This window comes from Wolffia australiana, chromosome 7 (genome assembly GCF_029677425.1).
Source record: "Wolffia australiana isolate 7733 chromosome 7, ASM2967742v1".
NCBI classification, from domain to species: Eukaryota; Viridiplantae; Streptophyta; class Magnoliopsida; order Alismatales; family Araceae; genus Wolffia; species Wolffia australiana.
Window position 1 is genome coordinate 14,972,573 of NC_135841.1, and position 21,557 is coordinate 14,994,129.

Sequence of the window (21,557 nt, forward strand, 5' to 3'; positions counted from 1 at the left end):
ACATATTGAGTCTTGGTTGGACTTTATTTAGTAAGAATATAGTTAAATAGGTTTAGAGCACACTTGATATTGAAAAAATATCTCTTATATTATCTCCATATTCCTATCTCATTCATCACTTATCTCTTAAAACTTATTTACTGCTCAAATCTAAGATATCTTAGTCTTCTGCGAATATCACTATCTCTGATCTGATTCACTTCATTTACCTCCATTAAATGCTTATGATTTCAAGTCCTTAGCTTTTTAAAAACCTACCTTTGTAGTGATGTAAGGGCTACTAACGCACTCTTGTGCCATGTGCCCCTATGTGGGGTTCTATAGATTTGATGGGTTTGGTGAAATCACATGTATAATCAAATGGTCTCATAACCTTTTGTCGAATTGATTTCACTCTTGACTTGCTCCCAATAATAGTTTCTTCAAGCCATTCACATGCACTCGCTCTAAAGGTCTCCATGTAATTAAAGGATCCACCATTTATTCTTCTTCAGTTCTCACTATAGATCTTGTATATATTCTCATAAGCAAGCTCCACTAGTTGGTGAAGTAATTTGAGAGGAACAGAAGATAAGGGGGCCCCTGGTTTGGCTAGCATGGGCACCTAAAATGGGTGCCCCCATCTTTATTTATACTTATTCTTGATATTTTCATAATTTTTTTATATAATTTTATGTATATCCACCAACAATTTTTATCATTCAAGGATCATGTATCATTTTAATTTTCATAAATTTAATGGCCCAATAATATTCATTGGCAAATCTTATCAACCCAACGCTTGGTTAAGCTTCCAGCCATAAGTGCCAAGGTACACCCCATGCTTTCGAGGATACAAAGTCGTGATTGAACTCTTTCATGGAACTTTTACCTTTATTTGTTACTATATATGCATGATCCATCATCCATCTGAGACTTCTGAAAGGTTTACTGTATGGATAAATGTCAAACCCTATTTTGTCATTCTATTTCGTATTGATGTGCAATGGGGATCATTAGGGAACCTAGAAATGTATTTAATGCATCTTCTTCGCTGTCTCAATATCCTCCTACCAAGAGCAGAAAATCCCATCTTGACCACTAAAACATTTTTGAGACTCGCAACTAGGGACTTGTAAATTCATACAGAAGATCTATTTTGTGTATCAGATTTAAAGTCCACTTATACCTCTGTAACTGATAAATCCAATTTTATGGTTTTATGTCATTTAAACTTATGTAACAGCATTTGTAATGTTTTCCACTTAATACTCTATAAATAATTTTTTAAAGTAAGGGGTCAATCTATAGGAAAGCAGTAATTAAATTTCTGATTCTTTCTAGGTTTCGACATGAAAGAAATAAGCTCACTACTAAAAATTACATTTTATAATTTTTAGGATTTTATCGAATTCAATTTCAAGAAGGAATATAAGAAGTTATTGAAAATAATTAAATGTGATTTATCAATGATTTATTTAATTTTCAAAATATAAATTTATATTTTTTAAAAAATTATATTTTTTATATAATTAGATTGAAAAAAAATGACTAAAACTGATAAATAATAATTTTAAATATTTTTTAGAATTTATTTTCATGCTAAAAGACCTAGAAACAAAAACTATGAATTTTATATTTATGTATTTATTTAACTTCAGGGGAACCCAAAGAGGTGAGCCCGGAGTCTAAGGGATCCACCGAAGAGGCCCTGACTTAGCCAAACTTTGGCCAAGTTTGGATAACAGAACAGGAGGGGAACCCCCTAAATCAGAAAAAACATAGAACAATATTTGAACTGGATTTGACTATGTTTGAAATAAAATGCAATTTTGGAAAGGGAAATTGACAATTTTTTTGTTGAAATCTTGATTGACAAAAGTAGATATTCTGTAAGCCTTAGAAAGGGAAAAGTATGGAAAATGGGTATCCAGAGAGAGAAAGTGCAGTAAAATAAAGGAAATCAATTGGAATGATGATGAAAATCAGATCTAGGTTCCTAAGGTGTTAATGACTTTGTCTTGAGACCCAATGCCTCTTTGTAAACCTCGATACTCATGTTTCGCCACGATAAGGTGATGGAAATTTATGTGGTCGGCAAGCCAATTGCACATTCCATGTCTCATTATATGTCCATTATTAGAACATATTCTTTCGAATGCACTTTTGATGCTTATAATAAATTCCATGCTTACATGATAGGACTTATAATAAATTCTATTTTGTGAACTGATTAAAGAAACATTAAATTTTTCACTAAAATTTTTGAAAACATGTTAATTATTTTAAAATATATTTAGAAATAAACTGAAGGTTTTATTTGAAGCCCTTAAGCCATTAATTTATTATTTATCCTTGACATATGTAGTTAAGCTCTTAAAAGTAAACTATGGAGGTAAATGTGACCTAGGTTGAAAGGTTTCTACAACTGATTAAATAAACATAGTGATTTGTTGTCAAGGGGTAAAAGCGTGATGAGATCCTGCATGTCAAAAAGCCAGAGTCTAAATCGTATGGAATCACAATACTGGTAATCGTATAAACTCAAATAAAAAAAACTATAGGAATGTTCCCTGGGATGAAAGAACAAAGTAAAGGTCTTCAGAATTCTAAAGACTAAGAAAACATTCTTCCACGCTACCAGATCCAGCGCAGTTTGGGCATCTAAGAAAACAATTCTTCCGCCCCATGAAATACGACACGGTTTTGGGCACCTAAGAAAACATTCTCACTCTCTCGATCTCGCTCTGTCTGTCTGTCTTATCTCTCTATCTATCCTTCTTTCTATATGTTTCTCTATCTCTCTGTCTCTCTATATATCTATATCTCTCCCTCCATCTCTCTCGATCTCTATCTGTCTCTCTATGCCTCTCTCTATTTCTCTATATATCTCTATCTGTCTCTCTATGTCTCTCTCTCTCTCTCTATTGCTCTATCTATCTCTATCTGTCTCTCTATGTCTCTCTCTTGCTCTATCTATCTCTATCTGTCTCTCTATGTCTCTCTCTCTATTTCTCTATCTATCTCTATCTGTCTCTCTATGTCTCTCTCTCTCTATTGCTCTATCTATCTCTATCTGTCTCTCTATGTCTCTCTCTCTCTATTGCTCTATCTATCTCTATCTGTCTCTCTCTCTATTGCTCTATCTATCTCTATCTGTCTCCCTATGTCTCTCTCTCTATTGCTCTATCTATCTCTATCTGTCTCTCTATGTCTCTCTCTCTATTGCTCTATCTATCTCTATCTGCCTCTCTATGTCTCTCTCTCTCTATTGCTCTATCTATCTCTATCTGTCTCTTTATGTCTCTCTCTCCATTTCTCTATCGATCTCTCTCTGTCTCTCTATTTTTCTATATTTCTATCACTCTATCTATCTCTCTATCTTTCCCTCTATCTGTCCCTCTATCTATCTATCTCTCTGTCTCTCTATCTATCTATGCCCCTAGCTATCTATCTCTCTCCATCACTCTCCATCTCTCTCTATCTCTCCATTTATCTATCTTTCTCTGTCTCTCCATTTATCTATCTCTCTATGTCTTTCTATCTATCTATCCCTCTAGAAAACTATCTCTCTCCATCTCTCTCTATCTCTCCATTTATCTATCTCTCTAGCTATCTGTCTCTCCATCTCTCTCTTCTCTCCATTTATATTTCTATCTCTGTTTCTCTATCTGTCTATCCCTCGAGCTATCTATCTCTCTCCATCTCTCTCTATCTCTCTCTATCTCTCCATTTATTTATCTCTCTGTCTCTCTATCTATATATCCCTCTAGCCATCTATTTTCTCTCCATCTCTCTCTATCTCTCCATTTATCTATCCCTCTCCATCTCTCTCCATCTCTCCATCCCTCTAGCTATCTATCTCTTTCTATCTCTCCATCTATCTATCTCTCTATATATCTCTCTCTATCTCTGTATATATATATATCTCTATCTCTCTATCATCTATCCCTCTATCTAGCTATCTCTCTCTGTCTCTCTATCTCTCTCTCTCTTTTCTCTATCTATCTATCTGTCTATCTATCCATTTGTCTATTTCTCTCTATCTATCAACCTCTCTCTGTCTCTATATCTACATATCCCTCAATCTTTCTATCTATTTATCTATTTATCTCTTTATCTCTCTCTCTCTCTCTCTATCTCTCTGTTTCTCTCTCGCTTTATCTCTCTACCTACCTATCTATCTCTTTATCTCTATCTATCTCATGTATCAGAGGCCGCTGCACGCGTTCCCTCCCGTCTTACGAGAAGTCGAACCGGACGGTACAAAAACGGCAGCCAAACTGTGATGTAAATTCTGTTGGCCCTGTCTCAACTTCAATGCAGTAACTTACTCTCGCTGCGCCGGGGACAGAACATTACTCTGCTCCGGTTCATCATCAACTACGACGCATTCGCACAACTCTTTCATTTCCCCAAGAACGACGTCACATAAATAGCAATGAAACATAACTCCCACGTACAAATAGAGAAGAAAGATAGCTTCTTTGTCTCTCTCTCTAGAATAAGAGATGGACGAGTTCAGCTTCCCAAGTCCGCCGTCCGAGGTGGGTTCGCGCCTCTCCTACCCGCATTACGCCGCTTCTCCTCTCTGGTTCTCCACGGCGAGCTCCGTCGGGGAAGACGGCGGCGAGAGAGCCGCGGCGGAGAAGATGGACCAGCTCTGGGAGGAGTTGAACGACGATCTCAACCGTCGATCTTCCTCGGAGAAGCAATCCGGGCCGTTGTTTTGGCTCGTCCAATCCACCCCACAAAGAGAAAGCTTGCAGAAAGCCGGCGGCGGAGGAACTCGCTGTCGTCGGAAAACCGCCGCTGTGGCCGCGCTGCGGCTTGTGAAGAGGGTGATGTCGGCGGCGAACTCTCCTGGGAAGAAGCTGGCTCGCGTTCAAGATGGTTGACCTTACAGCTGTTTGTAGACGCTTCAATATTCAATACTCCCCCCATGAATCAAAGTCCTATCTACCCCCCAGCCATATCAATAACGACGGCCCATTAATTCTCTGTGTCTGGTTCTTGCTCTGTTGGGCGACCGAATTCAATGGCTTAATTGATTTTCTGACATGGAAAAGTAGAACTTAGAGAGCAGGACGGCAGCTAACTCTGACACTTGGCTTCATTTGGTGGGGTCGAAGTCGATGGATAACTTTACTTACTGAAGAGGATCAAACTCAGAGTTGAAAATAGTGTGGTTTTTTTCTTTCGTTCTCGGAGTTGTCGGGTTGACTCTTAATTTGTTTATTTCTATTTGGTTTGTTTTGTTTTCAGAAGGCCTGAGAGGGAGGCACAGTGGGTGGATTGGTAGTTGCATCTCTCACAGCATGACTGCAATAGCTCGATGACTCTTAGACACCTGCATCGAATAAATTACGATAATTAAGACACACATCTCCGGGTTTCTCCTTAAACAATTGCATTTCACCATGTTCAAGATGAAACATGACAGATGAGAGAAACAAAAACCATGAGAAAACCAAATGGGAAGAATGATAAGCGCGTCGAGCAATTATAAAGATAAGATCTTCAAAGCAGAAAATTAAGAATTGTCGTTGCATCAATCCGAACATTTGAAAATAAGAACATTAATTTCACCCATTTCTAGCAGGATGCTCATGTTTTTTTTTCTCAATTAGCATAATATATTTGGTAAACTCGATGGAGTATAGCTTTGCCTCGCTTAACTTTTTTTTTCTTTCGTAGAGCAGCAATAACTGTACAGATATAATTCTCGCTGCACTGACCCCCTAAAGAATATTTTGTCACACCAATTTTATTTTGCAACTATACCTAGTAATTTGAAATACCGCCGCAATAATGCATTTACATTGCACAGTTGTATGAAAATGAAACGTACAACTGAACAGTACACAGTTGGAATAATATTCAACGGATTAGCACCCTTAAAGATAAGAAAATCAGTAAAGTTATCCAACTGCTAGGGAAATCATTAGAACAGAAGACATTGCCGGAGGCTCAACGGAGCAATTACGCATGCATAGTAAAGTGAGAAGACGCCTTAAACATCAACGCAACGTTACCCTTCCGTGCTTGTCCTTATGAGACATGTATAACATTGAATACGTATTCTAACTTCAGATAATTTCTAATACCGACCTATAATTGCATGTAGCAAGGGGAAGAACAGACAAAAAATCATCCACCCAACTTGATTTTCAATCTGGGATTCCATGAGCGTTACAGGAATGAAGGAAACTGTATCAACACGGAGAAGAAGACGGCGAATAACATCTCAAAGAATCAAGAAGGGGGTACTACAGTTGAGAGATGAAAGGAGATGCAAGAATCAAATGAAACCCACCTCTGAGACATGAAATTGTTCTTCGAGAGACATGCTTGGATGTCGCAAGCCTCCTTCTTGCACGGCTCCTTGCTCTTCTGCCCTCCCATCCTTTCCCAACGATCAAATTCTTCGTCCGCCCGCTAAATTTTATCGTCAGCCTCGGAGAATCTGAACCGTTCATCGAAGAAAGGCGATCGACCAGATCGGGTCGATAAAGCTGGTCACTGACGGGTCCGAACGATCGTTCGATCGAGAGTCCGATCCGGTAATTTAGCAGGATCGGGTATCGACCCATACATCGATCCGATTAGTGTGAGCCAGATTCAACGATTAATGGACCCGGATCACAGGAGGGGAGAGTAACTAGCCATAAAGGGAAGCACCAATAAAAATTTAGAGAGGGAGAGAAGCGGCAAGTGTGGGTAGGGAACGTCACCGTCCGGTCACGGTCTTGGTTTTAGCAAATACTGAAACCTAGACCTGGATTGGCCCATGCGATGATCAGTCATTTGGGCAGGATCTTGATCGGCCCATGCACCGATTCAGTCAATGTGAACCTGAATGAAAAGTCTGTGAACCCAGATAACAGGAGGATACTATAGTCAGCCAAAAAGCAAAGCACTAAGAAAGATTGAGAGGGGGAGAGAGACAACACTCATGGCCAGGGAACATTACCGTCCGGTCACGGCCTCGGTTTTAGCAAATACTAAAACCTAGAGCTGGATCAACCTAAGAAAGATTGATATCAGATACTAAATCCTAGAGCTGGATCAACCTAAGAAAAATTATTACTTATAATTTTTTTAGGATTTTATAGAATTCAATTTCAAGAAGAAAGGTAAGAAAATGATTTAAAATAGTTAAATGTGATTTATCAATAATTTATTTAATTCTCAAAATATAAATTTATATTTTTAAAAAAATTATATTTTTTTATATAATTAGATTGAAAACAAAAATGACTAAAACTGATAAATAATAATTTTAAATATTTTTTAGAATTTATTTTCATGCTAAAAGACCTAGAAACAAAAACTATGAATTTTATATTTATGTATTTATTTAACTTCAGGGGAACCCAAAGAGGTGAGCCCGGAGTCTAAGGGATCCACCGAAGAGGCCCTGACTTAGCCAAACTTTGGCCAAGTTTGGATAACAGAACAGGAGGGGAACCCCCTAAATCAGAAAAAACATAGAACAATATTTGAACTGGATTTGACTATGTTTGAAATAAAATGCAATTTTGGAAAGGGAAATTGACAATTTTTTTGTTGAAATTTTGATTGACAAAAGTAGATATTCTGTAAGCCTTAGAAAGGGAAAAGTATAGAAAATGGGTATCCAGAGAGAGAAAGTGCAGTAAAATGAAGGAAATCAATGGGAATGATGATGAAAAATCACATCTAGGTTCCTAAGGTGTTAATGACTTTGTCTTGAGACCCAATGCCTCTTTGTAAACCTCGATACTCATGTTTCACCATGATAAGGTGATGAAAATTTATGTGGTCGGCAAGCCAATTGCACATTACATATTTCATTCCATGTCCATTGTTACAACATATTCATTAGAAAGCATGTGATGTTTATAATGAAGTCCATGATTACATGATCGGACTTAGTTAATTACGATGAGATTATAATAGCGAGATCACTAGTCTTTAAACATATGTTCTAAAGATTACTATTCAAAGGATACACAAGATGGCCATCGAAGTATCCAAATAGAATAACACTATGTAGCATCATTCAAATGATGAGTATGGCTAGTTCCGTAGCCATTAGTGTGGAGACACTTAAGGATAGATTTTGGGCTCTTTTTAGTATAAAGACTTCGCTGAATTGATCTGTATTAATCCCTAAATTGTATTATCCCTAAATTGATTCATGTCGTAGTTGTGCAAGTGGTCCCTACACCTGGGACAACAAAGAGTTAGTACTTTGACTATGAAAAATGAGTCTCTAATCAGGGGATTCTAAACAAGCTTACTTCAGGTGCATCAAGAAGTTCATGAAGATGATTGATTGGGCAAGGTGGGATCACCCACCCTTGGTATAAAAGGAGATATCTCAAGGAAAATGATGAGATGAAGTCCAAGGCTAAGGCTGTAAAATGTCCACGAAGAGTTCTCTGATGATTTCCGAACACATTAGTACTAACTCGGATTACTGATTAGGGTATGATAATTGAATAGCCCTAAGTTGTCCTATGAGCATCAAGCGGATGAGGGAATATACATACACGATAATGGATGAAGAACCGGTTACATGAGTGACCAGATACATACCCCTTTGCATATTCTAGAGCAAGAGGTGTAGCTTGGCAGCCCACGGGTTGGAGACTCAACCTATTGATTGGATGAAATTGATACATCATTAATTAATCTATATGATGATATAGTTAATTTAATTTGGAGTGCCCATATATGTTATTGGGTATCAAGAGTCGTTAACTAGATTGATACATGTGCCTAGAGGGACACATGTAAATGGTCTTTGGACATCAGAAGGTATACTTAAGTTTGGGGGGGGGAGTTTATAAAAAATCCACTTAGTATAAATAAGGGAAGGCCCTAAAAGAAATTTCCCTTTTTCTCCCTTCCCGCCTAGCTCCTCTCCATTCTCGATGCAATCTAGAAGTCATAATGATCATGACGGAGCGTGAACAAAGCTTGTCAAGGCAAAGGAGGAGATTTGATGTGTCGAGGTTCAAATGAATTCTATAAAATTCCTGTTCGAGAAAAATCAAACACGATTAGACATAATCTCCAAAAGAATATCTTCTAACCAAGTTCCATGACCGCACAAATTCTAGGGCACAATCTTGTTCTTGTTTTAACTTCTTCAAATCTGCAAGACTTTGGTATTATAATAAAATCCACATAGCCTTAATCTTTAGCGTGTAAATGATCCTAAATAAGACATAATTCCCTATGATGGAATTTGAATTACTCTTTAACTCAAATATATTTAGGAGTCCACAAAAATGGTTGGAGGGTTAATATGGGATTATCCACCATCGGTGTAACAGGAGATTGACTCAAGGAAGAAGATGCATTTAATCCTCTGGCAACGGTGGTGGGTGTTGGGTTCTGGTGCCTTGTTTTAATCATAGAAAACATCATTTTCATGAAGCAGAAGTGATTAATCAATTTGAAATCGATCTTTAAAACAATACATTGTATGTACCTTTTGGGGAACTTGTTCTACCCTTGACTTGCTCACTCTGAGATTGTTCTGAAGCTATTCACATGGCCAGCCTCTAAAAGTATTCACGCAATCATGTTGGAGAACACCTTCTCTAATGTCCTCACTACCCTGACCAGCGATTTCCTGCATCAATATCGAGGGTGAATGATCAATATCAACATCTTCCTTGAGTCAATGTCCCCTTATATCGAGGGTGGATGATCATGTCTTAAAAACTCAATCACCTCCATGAGCTTCTTACTACACCCGAGCTATGACTTGTTTTAATCCCATTAGAGGCTCATAAGTCGTAGTCAAGATGTAGTCATCCATTTATGAGATGTCCTTGGTGTCTTATATCAATGGATCACTTACACAACTATGAGATTAATTAACCTTATTGATGTTTAGGCACATATCTTTCAGGGATTATTAGAATCAATTCAGTGAACTATTTCTCCAAAGAGCACCCACTATATGTCATTATTGTCGCCACACTAATAGCCACAAGATCAGCTATACTTAGCGTATTAATAGGATCAGTTAGTGCTATTCTATCCAGATAATTTGATGCCCATCTTGACTATCCGTCAAAAGGAATATTTAGCATATATGTTTAAAGACTAGAAATCATTGTATTATGATCTAATCATAATGCACTATTTCATTTCACATATTCATAGATTTCATTATAAACATCACACTAGAGTAATAATGAATGTAATATTGCATTCAATGAACTTAAATAAAATATGGTGGTGTGATGTGGCTTTATGGGCTTGTAATATCCATCGGTGAGGATGTTGAAAATAGTTCTCCAATGATTTATTTACACATTAATGCTAACTTGAATGATGCATTTGGTTTTTATTTTTCACAATACATTAAATCATTGGGGATTATCGGGCAAATGAAGGATGGTATGTACATGGTACTTGATGAGAATAAAGATTCCATGTTATTGGCTAGGTTTGACGGTCCTGGTCCGGTCCATACCTCTAGCAAGGACCTAAACCTTACCTAAGGATCATCCGGTTCTGGTCCGGTCTCGTCTGGTCCTAGGCTGGTCCTGGGCTGGTCCTGGTCCAGTCCTATTGACTAGTCAAGGTTGACGAACAAAAAGCCAAGATAAAAAAATGGTACAGACTTCTCATCAAAGGGAAAATTTATTTCAAGGTCACTTATAAAGCCCATCTAGAAAAATCAAAAGAAGAATAAAATAAAAAGATAAAAAGAAAAGAAGATTGGAAAAAGAATAATTGAACAATAAAATAATAATTAAAGAAGAAGAAAGGAAGATGAAAAGGAAGAAGGTAAAGAAACATAATGAGAAATAAGAAAATCAGGAGAAAGAGGAAGAATGAAAATAGTATGAAAAAGGTAACGAAGAAGAAAAAGTAAAAGAAGACTAGAAAAGGAGAAGAAGAAGAAGAAGAAGAAGAAGAAAATAAGAAGAAAATAAAATGGAAACAAGAAGAAAGAAGAATAAAATAAAATGGAAAGAATAAGAAAGAATAATAAAATAAGAAGAAAAAAAATGGAAAGAATAATAAAATAAGAAGATAATAAAATGGAAAGAAGAAGAAAGAAGAATAAAATAAGAAGAAAAGAATAAAAAAAAGAGAAGAAAAAAGATGATAAAAGAAGAACGGATGATGAAAAGAAGAATAAAATAAAAAGAGAAGAAGACTAAAAGAAATGGAGAAAAATTGACAGAGTAGAGTGTAGGGTGATACAAAGAGAAAGAAGCAGCTAAACCTATAATCAAGCAAACTTGACAAAGTTGGAGGAGAGAAAGAAACTAGGATAAATGTAACATTCTCAAGATTGAGAGTAATTAAGAGGGACTCAGAGAGTGGGAGAGAGAGAGAGAGAACGTGAGAGAGAGAGCATGCACGAGAGAGAGAGAGAACAAGAGAGAGAGAGATGAGACGAGAGCGTGCAAGAGAGAGAGATAGAACAGGAGAGAGAGAGAGAGAAAGAGAGAGAGAGACTAGAGCATGAAGGAGAGAGAGAGAGAATGGGAGACAGAGAAGAGTGTGCGAGAGAGAGAGAAAGAGAGAGAACGGGAATGAGAGTGTGTGAGAGAGAGAGAAGCAAGCGGGCAAGAGAGAGAGAGTGTGCAAGAGAGAGAACGGGGGAGAGAGTGCGAGAGAGAGAACAAGAGATAGAGAGAGAGAGCATGAGAGAGAACAAGAAAGAGAGCATGAGAGAGAGCGTTATAGAGAGGGAGAGCGAAAGCAAGGGAGCCAAAGGGGGAGAGAGAAAGGGGACGCGATCCGTCAGAAGGAGGAGCACGACCAGGCAGAGGGGGAGGGGGTTGAGGAGAAGCGCGATCGGTGGAAAGGTGGAAAACGACCGGGGAAGGGGGGGAGAGGGGAGCATGACCAAGGAGACGGGGATCAAAAATATTATATATTTTTTATTTATTATTAATTCGGTCCCGGTTCAGTTTGACCATCAGACCGGATCCGGCCCGGCCAACCGGTCCACCCTACAATGGTGGACCAGCGGTCCCAGTTCAGTCTGGTCCGACCATTCCCGGTTCAAAATGTCAAACCCTATTCTTGTCACCCCACAGGTTAACAATTAAGCTTATTTATTGGGCTAAATCATCTTAAATTTATTAATATATATTTCAATAAATTTAATTAATAAGTCTGATTCATAAATACTAGTGGGCTATTAAAAATATTAAATAAACTGATATATGCACCTAAAGGGTCACACTTAAGATCCATGGATATTGATGCACATATTTCAAGTGTTGATGCAAGCAAGGCTCGACTGCCTCCAATTTCATATCCATTTCCCAAAGTTCTTTATCCCTCAAGTCTATCTGGAGGGTGCTAAAATCAATCAGATGTTCAATGAGAGTTGAGGAAGTTCAAGAGATGGTCCATCATTCTAATGATTGTGTTGATACTTCTAGAGGACGAACACATGAACAGCTTGAAGATACCCTTGCAGAGAACAAAGAGAGACTTGAGTTATTTCTACAAAAGAGGATATGATCAACTATAATTATACATATTCAAACTAAATGGAATATTTTTAAGCTACACAAAATATCATTTCAGACAATTAATCAAGTTCATAGAACCCAACATCTTAGATGTAAGGGGCTATGATAACCATACACTAGGGTTAATTTACATCATGTACTTTTTATTTAAAAAATGATAATTCTAATTTTTTTAGAGCATAGCATGATTAAGAGTTGAACAAATAGGGAGAAATTATTGAATAAGTGGATTTAACTTTAATCTTTTTTGGAGTCCATAATGGTTGCCTCTTAAAGTAAGTCATAATCATTAGATCTTCAACCAATTTCTCTTGTTCTTCCACATGTTCTAACTATTGCTCTAAAATAACCCATGTGGGCCACCCATCAACCACCCTTCATGACATAGGTGATGTGCTGGGTCAATTTTTCCAAGCTAGCTAGTTGGAATGCCAATACATAGGCACAACCACATCAGCTACTGCCATCAGCTCACTGATAGGCCTATAATTTGTGTCAATTAAATGCTACTATTACCGTATTGTGAGTGATTGCGCTTATGCTACAAGATTAATAATTCCTTTTCTCAAGGATATTAGTATAGGATGAGAAAGGGGTTGATCCACAGGAAGGATAAATATAAAATCTGAAACATATTATTGATTTTAAAATATCAAAAATAAGTGCCAGAGAGAGAGGCTACGATCATGAGGGAAACATGAGTAATGACACTGAATTATTTGAATTTTTAGGAAAAAACTCATATTACTAAGTGGATGGTTGGAGAAATGGATGAATTAGGCCTTGATTCATTTCAAGAATCACTCTCTAAGGGGTGAATTATAGGGATTAATATGCTCAATAAATCTTGATCATGATCCTTATTAAAAATGTCAATATCCGAAAGGGAGATCAAACAAACAACTCAATCAAAAAGGAAGAAGAATAAATGTAAATTAGATTCAATTATTGTGAGCACAAAAACCCTGTCTAATTTTATAAATCTATTCTACACTCTTGAATCATGGTGATGCTCTCCCCTCAATACCTCAGACTAGAATATGCATATTTTTCCGTACTCAGAATTTTGGCAACAAAAAAGAAGATGAAGAAAAGGGGAGAAAATCACCAGAGCAACTCAATAAGATAGAGACAAAATTGACTCCAACTGCTGGTTGTGTCCTTTCCTAGAAAACCAGATTGGGTAAGTTTGAAGTGTTTTTACCTCTTTCCCAAATTTATTTTAACAATCCAGCCATATAGATGGAAATATGGGTAATAAAACAATTACCCTGAAATTTTCTGGTCAATCTGATGGTTGGATCGTGAGATATTGAGGTTTGAAGATTGGTGATTTATGATCGCCAGAGATAAAGAAAGAGAAACAGAGAAATAGAGAAAGAGAGAGAGAGAGAGAGAAAGAAAGAAAGAAAGATGGAGAAACAGAGAGAGAGAGAGAGAGAATATATTTGATCCAAGGTTTTGAGTGTACCTTATGTCCCCATTTTAATGGCAGTAATGCCATTAAATAAAAATAATTGGTATGTTGGTTAATATTTCATAATTCCCCATTTTTCTCAAAAGTCGTTTGGAATTTATTATGAGAAAAGTCGTTTGGAATTCTTCATTGGCCTATTTAAATCAATGCTCTTATTCTATATTAAATGCATATTGTGATATTAATCTCTCTGCCACATGCCATGCATACCTTAAAGAAAATCAACAATTAGCTCATAATTATTGTTTTCACCTTGCAAATTGTGAGTCAAAACAATGTGGCAGAATGACACAGAAACCTGAATAAAACTCTAAAAAATGTACTTAATGCTAAAATAAATCAAGAAATGTTATTTCTGCCTTAAGAATTAATTACTCAATAAATCAGTCGGCAAACAATTTGAGAGCAATATGATAAAAATCCAGGAAAATTATTAAATCTGTTTGGTAATCCAAAAACATAATTCTGGGACTCATAGAATGGATTCTGGTATGAATTTAATGTCAGAAAAAATTGGTAAAAATACCATAAATTCCGTAAAATTCATAAAATCACCCTACGGGATATTTTAATTAATTAAAACATGAGAACATGAAAATATTGGAATATTTATGCATTGATTATGCATGACATTTCTACAGTAATCTGCATGTTATCATATACACAGATTGATGTTTTGCTTTTAGGCCCTAAATATGTATTAAATTTCTGGATTAAATAATATGACTTAGAAAGTTCATATATTTTAAATTTTAAGACATTTTAATAGCATTTTCATCCATTGGTTGAAAATTTCATCTTCTTTAAGCTCATGCCATCTGAATGATGATATAAATAATATTCATGAAAAATGATGATATAAGTGATATAAATTTCATCTTCTATAAATAATTAAACTGAAAAAGGGTTGGTTTACAGGAATCATTAATTTAACTGGAAAAGTTAAAATAATAGTCTTTAAAAGTTTATTTTAAAAGGTCTGACCTTGAGAAAAGTTAAATGGGAATAAAGGATATCATTAACCTTCAAACAATGTAAAATATTACAACTTACTGTAATGGCATCGTAATGGCAAAAAATATCATAAATAACAATAAAATCCATCATAATCATGATAATTTTTACTTTAATTAATGATGATATAAATTAATGCAAAATATTGATGTTATCAATGCATAAATCTAAATATGACTTGCACAGTTGTAGAAATACAAATCGAAAGAGACCTTTGATACCAATATGCCTCATGAGCCACACGTATGTCCTCTAGACGTAATCACATGGTCTTTGTTATATCCAATCTTCTAATCTTCAATCCAGTAAGCATACCCATTTGCCTAAGAAGGATCATCTCACTATTCTAGTTACTGTGAAAAGGGAAGGGTGCCTATGGAGAGAAGTAGAAGAGGGAGGGCCATCCAAAAAAGGACTAGGATTGGTATATTTTTTTGGATATTTCCTCATTTATAATTAATAGATCTTTTTTTATAAAATACCTTCAACTTAATTATATCATTCGACCTCTAATAAACCTTATGTGTGTGACCCTCAGGGTCCGTGTACCAATCTACATAGAAACTCCACACACCCGACAAATCTTTACAATCTAAACCAATTAATTAACCATATCCAATATATATAATTAATATTATATTTCTTTTACCTAATAAATGGGTGAACTCGCCGACACATGAGATGAAAAAATATCACAAAATCTAAAATGGTGCAATTTTAAAAATATCACACAAGTCACTTCATAGTAATTTAAATGTATTGCCCAAGGACTTCATCACATTATCATCCTTGAGTTGTCTCCTTTGAATCCGAGGATATAACATCTTACAAATCAATTCTGTAATATTTGTCTTCTAAGGGAAACTAGTATCTATCCTTAGTGTCTCCACACTGATGGCTATGAGACCAACCATTCAAATTGTAAGTGGAAATAGATTGTGATAGTATAACCGGATATTTTTATTCTTCTATTTTCCAATGAATAGTAGTGTTTGAAATATATGTACAAAGATAAGTGATCACTACATAATGATATCATCATAATTTAATAATCTTAATAAGCAGTACATGTGCTTAATAATGAACATATTTTTGTTACTGAATGTTCAGGTCATACATAATTACCTCATTGATAACGAATATATTTTTTCTGCTTTGTATGTTTAAATTCCCTCACAGTATTAAATGTGTTTTATGATTTTTATGTTTAAGGGATGAAATTATCATCTTCTTAGCATAATAAGTGAGCTTGAATTAAATTTATTTAAATGTGAGTTTTTTTAATCATTTATGTTTATGGATTAATCACAAAGTAAAATCTATGATCACATCTGATTAGGTTTTAACATTCAAGCCCTTCAGACTTCATAGATATCAGCTAGTTTTTTTAATAATGACTATTCTAGATTTTTTATTCACAAGAATCAAGAGTTATCCCAAAATCTTGAAGGGATGCTTTAGATGTACCAGAAGATTAAAGGAGCATAATTTTCAAAGCAAGAGAAATGATAAGTGGGCTTCAAGAAAAGAGAGAAATGAGGCCACTCTACACATGTAATATGAATCTCTAGCCTAAAGGGAAGAAAAAGTTTAAACTCATGATGTCATCCACTAATTATAAAATAAAAAATAAAATTACATAAGAAGAAATTAGGAAATGATAGGGGTAACTTAGTAATCAAGCCATGCGTATAAATATTCCTACTCCCTCGCATCATTTTGGGATTGAACCTATAATTTCTGGTTGATACGTCCAAGTTTGGGGTATTTTTGTTCATTTCTTTAATATAGATGAGAAAATATATTTTTATGATTTTTACAATAGCACACATGTGGATCCAGCCATATCCATGTGACACATGTGTGCTATTGTAAAGATGAGTCCTATCATGACTCACTGTCATGGATATAGGCGAGCTGACAACTTCTCATATGAATGCATACTGCCAACATTGTGCATATGTGCTGCCACCAGTGCTCCTGGGTGCCACTACTGCCAACTATAGGTTATATTAAAATGCTTAACCCATAGATTTGTTTAATAAATTTCTATTCCTATTATAAACACTAACTACCTCCAATGCTCTTGTGATATTATAAATTGCATATTACATGCATAATCATATAGTAAATCACCAATTTTATGCATAAATGATGTCGTGTGTATGCATGTTCTCATGATACCTGTCTATTTTCATCTATATCATGACATTATCCTTGAGTGCCATTTTGAATGTATTTATCCTTATTTTTCAGATCAAATTGTCTGGCTTTTCCAAGGTTAAGCACCTTGTGTTGTATTTTGTTCTTGAGTTTTGATGTGACAAACTTCAAATGAAGTAAGTCATGAACAAAAAGGGTGAGATATATATGAAGAAAATTCTTTAGATCCTAACCTAAATCAAAGGAATTCTAAATCATACTTATTTTATATTTTTTAAACCTTCTAATGTGTAGGGCATGGGTGACCATGAATAGCATATAAGGATGACTAACATGACATTATCCCGAATACAAAGGTGATTATGGTGGTGGGGCATAGTCATGATGAGGCTGGTACACACCCTTGATGGCAGCAACATGAGGTGGAAACAAAAGTGGTAAGAGGCCTGGACTACAATGGCCACAATGGTAGTTGCGTGCGACAATGATGGTGGAGGCACGTGTGTGTGACATCAAGGGTGATAGTGCCCATGCAACACATAGGAAGCAGATGGACACAACTCGAGCCAAGTGATGTGGCCTGATCGAGGGCATTGAATTAGTGGGCATGAGCTGAGGGGTCTAATCAATGCCTCTACTTAGTAGATTATATCATGAATTTTATATTTCTTTACAAAGACTATCTACATGTTTTATCTAAATGGATTTTTTTGGGTATTTTACATAGTTTTTCAACACACTCTCAAAGAAAATAATTTTGTAGCATGGAATATATTTTGTACAATGTACTGACCTCAAATTCATAGACCTATTATCCTTATAAGTAATATATATTATTTTATAAGTTATAATATATTTATAAGAATTTTTTACAGGTTTTATGGCCTTATTTTCAGCCTTGTCATGTGTTTCCATGTTTTTTACTCTAGGGGGGGATGTTAGGCCCCTAACTAGGCGACATTCCCTGCCCAGAGGCCTGCGTGCTTATTGGGAGGGCGTGTCCGTTGTATTTGGCTCACGACATTTTAAGGACTGAGTCATGATGTATAGTGATATCCAAATACCTGATCTATTAGGCCATTGCCACTATCGGTGGTGATTCACGGCAGATTGCGCACGTGCCCGTCCACGCCCAAAGCGGGACGGATCAGGTACGGCCCGTGCGTGCTTGGCGCGCGGGCTGATCAACGTGTGTGCGCGCGCGCCAAGCGCCACGCGCCAAAGCCAAGCACCACGCCCAGGCGTGCGCGCGCGGAGCAGCGGCCCTGAGGCGGTGTGGCGACATTACCTCGGCGCAAGGCGCCTCGTCTCGTTCCTTGTAACACCCCTCGTCTTCCCCCATGTAATCTTGATGTACTCTTTAAGATATCAATGCAATGACCCTATTCACGGACGGTGCCTAGCACCAACATCTCCTCTAACCCCTCTCAAGCAATCTTAAGCAATTGCATAAGCTTCCGCTGCAAGAGATCAAGGCTGCTTAGTGTTCTGCTCCAAGCACTAAGGCCGGCACACGCCAATTCCAAGCAAGAAACCTAGCTCAAGATTTGACCGTGTGACAGGGGACCATAGGGCATTTAATCATTGCAAAAAGGTGTCATATTGGCATCACAATTTGTGATTCCCAAATACCCAATCATCATCCTAATTCCTTCTAACTTTTATTGTGTAGGGTGAAATGAGATAATGAAAATTTTGAATATTAAAATCACAATAAGTGAATGGAGGGACATGTAGAGTTCTAAAAAAATTGATTTTATTTTGAAATAAATCCTATACAAGTACAAAAAATGTCACGCTTACGTGGCCTCATGACATTACTCGTGCATTAAATGAGTCAATCATGTTGCATTGCTTTTTTGTGTCAAACATTGACACATGGTCTCCTGTCTTTTGGTACTAGCGGAAAGGCATTGTTGTGGCATGTAGTGATGTGTCAACAGATCATGTACTTAATGCATTTTAATATTTTATTTTGAGTTTTTTAGTGCGGAGATTTAGATCAAGGAAACGCCAAAAATCCAAGCTAATCATCACCAAGGAATCTTTGGAAAAATTAAGGAAGTGAAGCTCTAAAATGATGCAGTGATGCCATGGATGAGGCACACAAATATTTGAAGATCCATAAACCGATGAAGAATAAAATTTGAGGGTAGATTTGTCTTCTTTCCTACATTCATCCGTGCCCCCTGATTTTATAAGAAGAGGTGTCGAAGGTTACAACCTTTGTAGGAAATTGAAAAAGAGTGAGTTGAGAACTCCACCAAACGTTGATCACCAGTGTCTTGGATGATTGAGGAGAAGCACTAGAGAAGAGGAGGAACTCACCACCATCTGCAAATTCTTTTGGTCCTAGCAGAACTTAAGGATCTGCGATTACTCTCTTTGCATTCATTTTTTTCATGCCCAATAATTATGTTGGATTTGTCTCTTCCTTTTTTACATCATTTTTCATCAGATTCATCACCTGTAACCACTCCATGTCACCTTGCTTCACCATTCTGCCCTCATTAAATTATTATAAATATATACAGATATTTACTCATGTCTTTAGAAACCCTTCTCATCTCATCATCACTCCTTCACTATACCTTATCTTCTTTCTCACTCACTCTCTAAATCACTATCTCTACCTTTTCTCTCTCATACAAATATCAATCTATTTAATAATATTATCTATCATCTTCCTACTTCACCATTTACGTCATCTCATTAACTTCTATTTTTTAAGTATCTTGTATTACCTATTTAATCACCATTTAACTAGCTAATTTTTAACATCTTAATTTTTTCTAAGAATCATTGATCAAACTCAAACTCACCATCCGTAATGATTTTATCTAAAGTGCAATGTACAATGCTGACATATCCTCATGGAATTGATCAGGATGGGTTCCCCAAAACCAATGAAGCATGATATATCCTCATGTTCAAGTAAATCATCAACAATAGGGTCATCTATCCCGTACTCCTCTTCCTTGAAAGATGTATTCTTACCAGGTGAATCAGTCTCAATGCCATTATTCATGAGGTCAATATAGTGAGACTGACATTAGTTGACTCTAAGACCACACCCTTGACAATTGAAGCACACAATCCTTGACCATGGCTCTTGATGCATTGAGGCTCTTGAGGGGTAGACCCAATGTAAGAGTTGGGACTAGAGAGGATTTCCAATCACAACGATAATTATTGAGGGTACTACCTTGACTTGTACCAGGTGGAGGTCACTAAAGTTTTGGAATGAGACCAAAAAATGGAGGAGAGTCTACTGATCTGCATGGGTTGTGATGCAAAATACTTTTTCTCAGCTCAATATCCACAATGACCTGGTACCTAGCTCAAGCACTGAAACCTACCAAACAAGAAGCTCAGTTAGCAAATTAGGGGTAAGGGCAGTTTAAAAGTGAGAGACAATCCCACAAGGGTTCTCTATAACCTTCCACCACATGTAAAAATTGTCAAATTTGTCAATATAGTTGACGATCAGCATGTTTCCTGGAGAGAGCTAGTGCCACAAGTAGGTTATTGAAGCAAGCTTGGGGACCACCATACTTTTACCTAAACTTATCGTACATGGCCTTCCAGCCCTTGATGGGTTGGTACTCCTAGTTCAAGATGGATAACTCTAATATTTACCCTAGAATATCTTGTCCTGACCTCCCAACCTCATTTCATCTAAGTGAATCTTCTTTTCCTCCAACATATTGTAATACATAAAGTAGATGTTCATCTTGAACTCCTAGTGAAGGTACTGTTCTTGGTTTGGAGTGTCATCAAAGTAAGGGGCCTCCAACTAAAGATTTCTCTGGGCATGATCACAAGGATAATTAGGGTTAGAATGGTTCCTCTTTAGGACTCTAACATGAGGTCGTGGTGGTATGGCTCCACAGTAGGTCACACATGGGTGTTTAAACTCTAAGAGGATGAACTCAGGACATCTTTTACCTAAAAAGAAAGGATAAAATTTACTTGTTCATATATAACTAGGAAGTGAATTGACGAAGGAACAAGATGGTGAGTCTATTTTGTAGGGGCATGGCACAGATGTGGTACGACCATCTTCTTTCATTAAAAATGTTCTAGAAGAAACATTAAATTGGACACTGGATCGCTGTATGTATTCACTTGAAGGATTCTAATGACCACTTATGTGAATTCTCTGTTTTGGGAAGCAAGGGCATGAGTTTCTTCTTTTTTTTATAAAAAATGATAGATTTTAATTTTCCTAATCATTCAGCAAGGCTTTTATTATTCTTATCATCAGCATCAAATCCAACAGTGACATAGAGCTGGTGACACATCATGCCCACATATCTAACTCTCCCGTGTTTTAAATTTGATAACTTGAAAGAGGTAGACAAGAAGAATAGAGCACGATAATTCTCTCTTCTCAAGAAATTTATATAAGACAT

At 36.5% G+C, this 21,557-nt stretch overlaps 2 protein-coding genes across 2 annotated transcripts; one reads left to right on the forward strand and one right to left on the reverse strand.

Annotated features, from left to right (window-relative positions):
* Nucleotides 1-4,372: 4,372 nt before the first annotated feature.
* Nucleotides 4,373-6,427, reverse strand: LOC144705897 (Cox19 family protein (CHCH motif)). The gene is made up of 2 exons (XM_078578756.1): nucleotides 6,296-6,427; nucleotides 4,373-5,329 (listed from the first exon to the last, which is right to left on the reverse strand). The coding sequence occupies exons 1-2, from the start codon at nucleotides 6,382-6,384 to the stop codon at nucleotides 5,221-5,223; spliced, it is 198 nt and encodes a 65-aa protein (XP_078434882.1). The 5' UTR covers nucleotides 6,385-6,427; the 3' UTR covers nucleotides 4,373-5,220.
* On the forward strand, nucleotides 4,491-4,980 carry LOC144705896 (uncharacterized). Its single transcript, XM_078578755.1, has one exon. The coding sequence runs from the start codon at nucleotides 4,491-4,493 to the stop codon at nucleotides 4,875-4,877; it is 387 nt and encodes a 128-aa protein (XP_078434881.1). The 3' UTR covers nucleotides 4,878-4,980.
* Nucleotides 6,428-21,557: the final 15,130 nt, after the last annotated feature.

Bases quoted from the DNA above. Each gene is read 5' to 3' on its own strand.
- LOC144705896 (XM_078578755.1), top strand. From the start codon at position 4,491: ATGGACGAGTTCAGCTTCCCAAGTCCGCCGTCCGAGGTGGGTTCGCGC.
- LOC144705897 (XM_078578756.1), bottom strand. From the start codon at position 6,384: ATGGGAGGGCAGAAGAGCAAGGAGCCGTGCAAGAAGGAGGCTTGCGAC. The intron at 5,330-6,295 runs GTGGGTTTCATT...TATTCGATGCAG, and splicing joins AACAATTTCATGTCTCAGAG to GTGTCTAAGAGTCATCGAGC.